General features: G+C 41.3%; 1 protein-coding gene across 1 annotated transcript in view; it reads right to left on the reverse strand.

The window, feature by feature from the left end:
• The window catches only part of aff2 (AF4/FMR2 family, member 2), a 197,518-nt gene that overhangs the window by 179,599 nt on the left and 9,465 nt on the right, over positions 1-8,454 (reverse strand). The window contains 2 exon segments of the mRNA XM_032510839.1: positions 4,727-5,163; positions 8,233-8,454. The exon segment at positions 8,233-8,454 is cut by the window's right edge and continues 7 nt beyond it. Of these exon segments, the coding sequence (XP_032366730.1) occupies positions 4,727-5,163; positions 8,233-8,454 (659 nt within the window).

An 8,454-nucleotide genomic window follows, 5' to 3' on the forward strand; every position in this document is an offset into this window, starting at 1 on the left:
AGATAGATAGATAGATAGATAGATAGATAGATAGATAGATACTTTTTCAGTGTACAAATTAAACATACAATGGAATTTAGGTGCATTCAAGCAAGCAAGTTACTGTGAATTATTTTACAGTAAAGGTACCGTACTTCCAATTGCAGTATTTTTATGTATTCATTGTAAAATACAAAACAATTTGTTACGACTGGGGTCGTGTTTGGTGTGTCGCTGTGTGTGTGTGTGCGCATGTCCTATCTCTCTCTCCCTATGTAAATAGGCTGTGCCGTCCCTCGGGTGCTGCTTGGTGGGGTCCGCTGAGTCCTACTCGTGATTGGCGCAGCTGCGCACCACTGTCCTATAAAGGCCAAAGTGGCGACCGTCGAGAGACACGAGGGCACCCACAGGCCGCTCCGTTCTCCTTGCCTCCCAACCTGCCACACTTAGTTTCTTTGATTGTGTAATGTTCAGTTTTCGTATTGTATGGGTGGACCTTTTAGGTGGTTTAGTTTTCTCCTGTTTTTTAGTTAAAAGGTAGTCGTTGTTGTTCTTTTTGGTTTGTTATTTATCTTATTTTTTGTTTTCAAGACAGGGTTTGTTTTTGTTTGTTGTTTTGATAATAGGCCACCCTACAGTTTAGGTAGTTTTGGTTCTTGTTTTTTAACCATATTCAACAAATCTATTTGATGTGTCCAATAAAAATACTTGGACCTACTATGTTTTTGTGGCTGCTTGGGGGACGGGGATAAATGGGGAAAATTAATCGGGCTCTATGTTGCGTCCTAGGCACCCCTAGACTGGGGCGTAACAAATTAAACACAACATAAGTTAAAAAAGCTATTTACAGTACTATAGTAGCCATATTGTGATTTTCTTTTTACAGTAATGCTTTGACTACTGTGATTTCAACTGCATTACTTAGACTACTGTGATTTTGTCATTTTGGCAAGGTTTTAATGTAACTTTACAGCATTCTACTGTAATTCTACTCGTATACAGTAGTGTTACTGTGGACTCAAAAAAATGAATAAATAATGTTCCTATTCATCATCCATCCATCCTCACATCTCTGCTATCAACTTTACCATACACTCCAATGTCTGCAATCAAAAAGTGGTATGTTATCAAAATTCCATTTCATAAAAGTCCTTTTCTGACATTAAAGTGTGTTGATAAAGAAATGGACTCATGCTGGCATGTATATTTCGGGGTGTGCTTTCAGTTCGGAGTTCAGTATGGTAATGGCTTCGGGGTAGAAACTGCGAAAAATCTTGTGGTCCGTGTTAGTCTTCGATAATTAAAGATTTTCCCCCAATGAGAATAGCAAAAAGGGGACCCAAAGAGCCGTAAGAACCAATGAAATGCTGCGCGTACTCTTAGCCTAAGCTGAATTTTATATTTTTTTATTTATTTATTTAACCTTTATTTATCCAGGTAAACTGTTTTGAGAACCAATTCTCATTTACAAACATGACCTATAAATAATAATAATAATTATGTATACTTTTATTAATCCCTCATGGGAGAATTCCATTCTTTTCACTTTTTTTCACATTTTATTACACGCACACAGGAAATAAATGCCCATGCATTGGAGAAATTGGAGAAGAGCGAGGGGGCTGCCCATGGACACGGCCCCCCGCCCTGACATTTTCTGAGGACAGTGATTGGCTCCAAACTGGTTGTGATGTCATACATTCTGCTGGCATGTCCAGGTGTTGGACACAGATTTAAGGTGAGCTCAGGGAAGCGTTCTTGTACCAAACTCAAAGCTCAAACATTCAAGTGAATTTACAATAAGAAACAGGAGCTTTTGAGTAAACTTGCTCTAACTATAGTTCTAATTTTACTGTGATATAAGGTATTCTTATTGGCATGCTGTTGGTGACTTGTATACGTAATGAAACAGCAGTATTAACAGCTACAATATCTCACACTGAATCAATCCTCTCTCACAAACACACACAACCAACACTTGGGAATAACTCAAATCAATAATTCTATAGAGCTAACAGAAGGCTTCCACATTAGCTTAAAGGCCTGTTGCGCACACACACACACACACACACACACACACAAACACACACACACACACAACACGCACTCGCAAAAAATCACAAAAGCGTGAGCCAAAGTATTTGAAACACATCCGTGACACGTGAACTCATTTGCAAATCGTTAAAATGGGAAATCAATCATGCGGATTCACTCCACAGAAATGGATTTTCCTGCTCTAGCGCTTATGTGGCGCGTTAGTACAACCACTGTTCCTCCTGTTGCTATGATGCCAAAGCTTCAGTTCACACATTCAACAATCAAAAGGGTAAATGTGGACATTTAACCTTGTGTGCCGACGGGAAGTGAGCGGCAGGATTCTCAAAGTCTTTCATTTGGCCTCTCGTTGTCGGCCTCAATCCTCCGTTTTGCCGCTATTTGCTTAAGCTGCAGAACACATCCAATAACTCATCTAATCAGAATAAATACAGCTGCGATAAGGTGCCGTAATCAGTCACTCATTGTCTTCCTCTATCCCTCCTTACTCTTGTCCTCGTCCTCTACCCCCCACCCCCCACCACCACCCCCCTATAATCAGTCTTCCCCCTTTTTCTCTCGTACCCCTCTCTTCCTCCGCCTCGGTCCTGCATTGAGTTTCCATTTTCCTTCCAATAAATTCTCCCCGGAGTAAATATGAGAGGAGTGAAAACTAAGCAGTAGGCAGGTGATAACGGTGGATGTGTGTGTGTGTGTGTGTGTGTGTGTGTGTGTGTGTGTGTGTGGAGGGGGGTACAAAGTGAAAGGAAAACCACTCACGGCCATGACTCTCTTTCTCATCCTCCGTAAGAAAGTGTTAAAAGTAAAGTACATTTTAATTCCCTCCCTGTCTCCCTTTGCTTTTTTTTTTTTTCTTCCCTTCTCGGTGTGCCATATGCTCAAAGCTCCATCTCGGGCTCATTTGGAGTGCCCCCCCCCTCCCCACACCCACACACACACACAAACACACACACACACACACACTATCAAAGCACAGGAACAGCTGGCTTGCCCGATATGGATGACTACTCGCTTGTCAACCAGTTTCACAGCACACAAACGCATCATCATCAAGCCTGGTGTTTCTTGCAGTTTTGAAAAGGAAAGTGAGTGAGTGAGAGATAGATAGAGGGAGAGAGAGAGGGGGGGGGGGAGGAGAGAGAGCAGGACAGGGAGCTAAGTGAGTGAGTCAGAGAGCAAATTGTGGAGGAGTTTGGTACTGTCAGATTCATTTGACATTTCAATTAGCCAAATGTGAGAATATCCACCTTAATATCGTTTAACAAAATAATAATGGATTCGGTAAAAAAGAGAGTTGCTGGTATTACTGTATCAAAAAATGCAAACATGCCCTCAAACCTATGACATCAGAAGCACAGACAGACATGTGTCACTGTTAACCAACTCATGAAGACCTTTTTGATATTTTTTTGCCATGAAGGTATGATTTATACCCTTAGAGTAATGTCAATGCGTTTAAGAATGGATGGATTCATTCAATCCCTAAAAATAAAGTTATAAGAATAGGTGTTATTACCATATGATAGTGCAAATGGTTAAATTAAATAAACTATCTTAATGGCATTGTACCCGAATAATAATTAGTCTACATCTTTGTTCTTTTAATTCAATTTGTTTATACAATATGTCATGCTGTCGTACTCGAAACAATGCAAAATAAAGAATTAAAGGTGGATTTATCATTCATATTAATTACGAATGAGGAAATTAGGTGAATGGAGCCGAGTTTCAAAGGTCCCATGGCATGGAAATGTCACTTTATGAGGTTTTTTAACATTAATATGCAAAAGCTCATTGTGGACTGGCTCTAGTGGCTGTAATTCTGCACCAAGGCTGAATTTTTGGAAAGAGACTTCAGATACATTATTAGGGGACCACTAAGGTTTATATAAAAGAGACTTCAGATACAGTATTAGGGACCACTAAGGGCTATATAAAAGAGACTTCAGATACAGTATTGGGGACCACTAAGGTCTATATAAAAGAGACTTCAGATCAGTATTAGGGGACCACTAAGGTCTATATAAAAGAGACTTCAGATACAGTATTAGGGGACCACTAAGGTCTATATAAAAGAGACTTCAGATACAGTACTAGGGACCACTAAGGGCTATATAAAAGAGACTTCAGATACAGTTTTAGGGGACCACCGAGGTCTATATAAAAGACCTTAGTGGCATGTCCACTGCTGTACATGCCGAGCTGCGCAGGTATCTGGAGCGAAAACTATTTACAATTCAACTGAGAAAATGGATCACCAGAAATTTGTTTTAGTGTTCCAAACCAGTGTTTATTACTAAAGACTTTGATATTGATAGTAATCAGGGTTTCTCTCATTGCATTGCAAGCCTGTTAGCCCACCTGGCGTTACAGTAGTGGCCCCTAACCAGGCATAAGCCACTGGGAATCATAAAATTTCATGTATTTTTAACACGATATTTAAGCTGCAGTTACAGTGGGGCATCCCGCTTGGAAACATAGAGGTAGTCATACTTTAAATCTCCAGTTAGCTTTTAGCACTAACTTCACTTCTCAAATTCACTATTTTGTCCATGATTCTGTTATAACAAAAACAATTGGGCTCTACTTTAATGCTGCCATCAGTCTGTGACTGGCCCCAGGCAGGCCCTTGTTGAAAACCCCCCCAAAAATACCCTGGTAACAGTATACGTCATAGTGGTTGTTGTCTTACCTCCCCTGCGTGGCTGAGACTCAGTTTTGGCAGTTTGTTCTTGGCATTCCCAGAGTTTCCTCCATAAGGCTGACCGTTGTTAAATCCCTCTGTGGCCACTAAGGGGGGTTTGAGCTGGGGAGAGTCACTAGGAGCCTGGTCCTGGCCATCCATTGGTCGGACATACGCTGTGGGCTTCTGCTGGACTGCGATGGGCTTCCCCGATAGGCTACCAGGTGGGAAGGTGGGCGTGGTCAGTCCAGATGTGGGAGTGGTTAGACCAGGAGTAGGCGTTGTCAGAACGGATGTGGAAGCCAGCGGAGAAGAGGAGGATGTAGAGAGGTGACAACCTGTCTCATTTTCCAACGGGGAGGATTTAAAATGTCCGCCATTTTCTGTGTTAGTGGAAGACTTAAAATGGCCACCGTCCATGGTGGAAGATCGAAAATTGCCACCATCTGTGAAGAGAAGGATAAAGGAAAATGATCTAAAAGGAAAGTCAAAAAAAATAACCAAAAACAACACCTGTTCTAGGAGAACATTGCTGTGCTCTGTCAAAATCAAACGACAATTGAACGCCAAAAATCCCTCTCTCCCAGATGGATGGAAGCAATCATAATCAAAGCAAATTATGTGTTGCTTGGTGGTTCGAAAATCAACTGAAAGATGTGGTTATCATTGGATGCAGATGTTATTTTCAGAAAATCTCGCCCAATAGGTGATAGAGTTTCACAGTGAAAATGATTCAGGGAAATGATTCATCAGCACTCGTGGCTCCGGAAAACACAAAGAATACCCACGAATATTAAAAATGTCCTGTGGCAGGTTTAATTAACCACATTCTCAGATATTCCCCATGGTTAAAGGACTAGTTAGAAATTTTGGGAAATGTGCCTTTACTTAAAGGGAGATGAATATATAGATGCCACTCTCATGTCCCTACGCTAAATATAAAGCTAGAGAGTATGGATTTGTTCTAAAAGCAAGAAAATTTCGGTGAGTAGCGTGAGAGTGGCAGGGTGACTTAAGTGATTGACGTCAGTGCTTGTTATGGTTTAATATTTTCCCCAAAAATCAAATGAATCAGACCCCGGTTTGACCGGGAGACAGTCCAGATTTTGAGCTGCGTGTCCTGAGTCCCGACAAAAGCCGGTCGGGACTCTAAAATGTCCCGGTTTACACCAACCACTAAGAAATTGACCCTGTTGTCAGCGACAACATAGCCGAGGTGGTCTTATTACAGCCCGATCATTAATAATAATAATGTATACTTTATTAATCCCACAAGGGGAAATTGCAGTGTTTTTACACACAGGCTTGAACTACACACACATGCTGAGTACCTATACATGCACTAAATGGAGAGACGTCAGAGTGGGGGGGGCTGCCCATGAAAAAGCACCGTGAGCAGTTGGGGGTTCGTTGCCTTGCTCAAGAGCACATTGGCAGTGCCCAGGAGATGAACTGGCACCTCTCCAGCTACCAGTCCACTACTAGACTTTGGTCCATATGGGGACTTGAACCAGCAACCGTCTGGTTACCAACCCAACAACCCTAGTGACTGAGCTACTGCCCCCCCCCAAACTACTAACTAAACCCATGTAGAAAGACTAATAAAGCATCCAGCGTATGTGTGTGTGAGTCAATGGTAGCAGTGTGCGTCTGCATAATCTGTGCAGCCAGCGTTGTGATGTGTATTTGTAAATATTGTTGCAACGCCTCTTCCTATTGGACACTGGCTGCGTGACACTACAATAAAAGGGAAAAATCCCCCAAAATTAACCATTAAAAAATTATGGTAATATTTCACTCCTAACAAATATGCAGAATAAATGTTTCCAATAGGGAAGCTAACTGCTCTATCAAATGAGATTACATTTGTGTGTGTGTGTGTGTGTGTGTGTGTGTGTGTGTGTGTGTGTGTGTGTTGCTGTGTGTGTGTGTGTGTGTGTGAGTGGAGTGGTGTGTGTGTGTGTGTGTGTGTGTGTGTGTGTGGGTGGGTGGATGTGGTTGTGTGTGTGTGTGTTGTTGGTTAGAATAACACTGGTAACACATACGGTACGGGTACATGAATTATCATGCATGAATTAATTGAATTATGTATTATTATGCATTATGTTATTACTGATTTATGTAGTACTGCGTTCCTTAATATCCCATGAATCCTCAAGAGTTGACATGTTCATAGTCTGTCATTTGTGATCTCATACATAAACACAACTAAATCATTATGTATGTGGGCACATTATTATAAATTATGATTTATTAAGCATGATTATTTATTTTTCTGCATTATCATGCTATGAACTCATGTCAACTGCTGATCATTCATAAGATATAAAGGAATGAAGTAATGCACCAATCGTTAATTAATTCATGCATGAAATCATAATTCATATACCCTTACTGTAATGTGTTACCATAACTTTTGTTCAAGCCTGTGGCAGCAGTTCCAAATAATTCAACCTTTTCATAAAAAGTTCAGTGGGTGCATTTTCCAAAAAGAATGCTTCTGAATGAAGTTGGTCCCAAACAAAACTCACTCAATGTCTTTTAATATTAGATATGTAGGCCACATACCAATTCATGTATATTGAGATAACCCAGCATGTTATAGGTCTACGTGTACTGTTTGTGTGTAATCTGTCTGTGTCTATGTCTGACCTGGGTTGGCACATGTTCACGTTAAAAAGTGTGTGTGTGTGTGTGTGTGTGTGTGTGTGTGTGTGTGTGTGTGTGTGTGTGGTGTGGTGGGTGTTGTTGTTTGGTGTGTTTTTGTTCCGAGCACTACAGTCACGTGCAAAGTGTCTTGGTTTTAGTTTAGAAATCTGTTCACCCGATATTTTAACCCTTGTGTGGTCTTTTCCCCCAGTATTTCCTCTCTGGTAGTACCCATGGCGGGCGTAAAAGACAGATGGAAGTGGACAGACGAGGAGACAAGAGACTTTTTAAATAAAATGTATCAGGAACTCGCGAAGGAAATGGCCGACAAACGTTAGGACAAGCCGTGGGACGTCCTGCAGAGTCAATGGAAAATTAAAGGCAAGTTGCATCTCCATCGTCAAAGCAATGTGTTGATATGTCGCTATCAGCTGGCACATAAGCACTATTACAACTTGTGCAATATTAATCCTTTGTTGGTAGACATGGTGGCGTGATCCATTTTGTCTCAAAAAAGTTCGCAAAAGTTCGCTTGAATGGGATTTAGTGCGAAAGTGAATGGAAACACCTTAAAATGTCTCAAATCAATTCAATATACCAATTTGATCGCAAAACAGCATGTGACGTCACTACGCACGGGTTTTTATTGGATGAAAACACACTTTCACCAGCTTTTTTTTTGCATTTTTTTACCGAACTTCGATTGACAAATGGACGGAAACTTAGCTTATGTCTAACTGGCTGCAGGCTCTAGCTCGATACAGGAGTGGTATCAACTTTTTTTTTTTACCTTGCATTAAAAGAAAATTTGTGTATTTCTCAAAATGTCAACCTATTCCTTTGAGGCCTTTCTGTGCAGGGCTTACCTGGGACCGGAAGGGCTTTGGACGGATGCGAAGAGTGCCTTCTCCCAGAAGAAGATGAGGAAGAGGAGGACGAAGAGGAGGAAGAAGGACTCAAGTCCCCTTTTAGACCGAGTTCATCTTTAAGGGAGCTGAACAGTTCTTCGTGACGTTGCATTTGCTGTTCCTCTAATAAAGACATTTTCCCTCTTCCGCTCGCTGCTGCCGTGACCTGCCCTTGTCCGT

Source organism: Etheostoma spectabile, unplaced genomic scaffold (genome assembly GCF_008692095.1).
Source record: "Etheostoma spectabile isolate EspeVRDwgs_2016 unplaced genomic scaffold, UIUC_Espe_1.0 scaffold273, whole genome shotgun sequence".
NCBI classification, from domain to species: domain Eukaryota; kingdom Metazoa; phylum Chordata; class Actinopteri; order Perciformes; family Percidae; genus Etheostoma; species Etheostoma spectabile.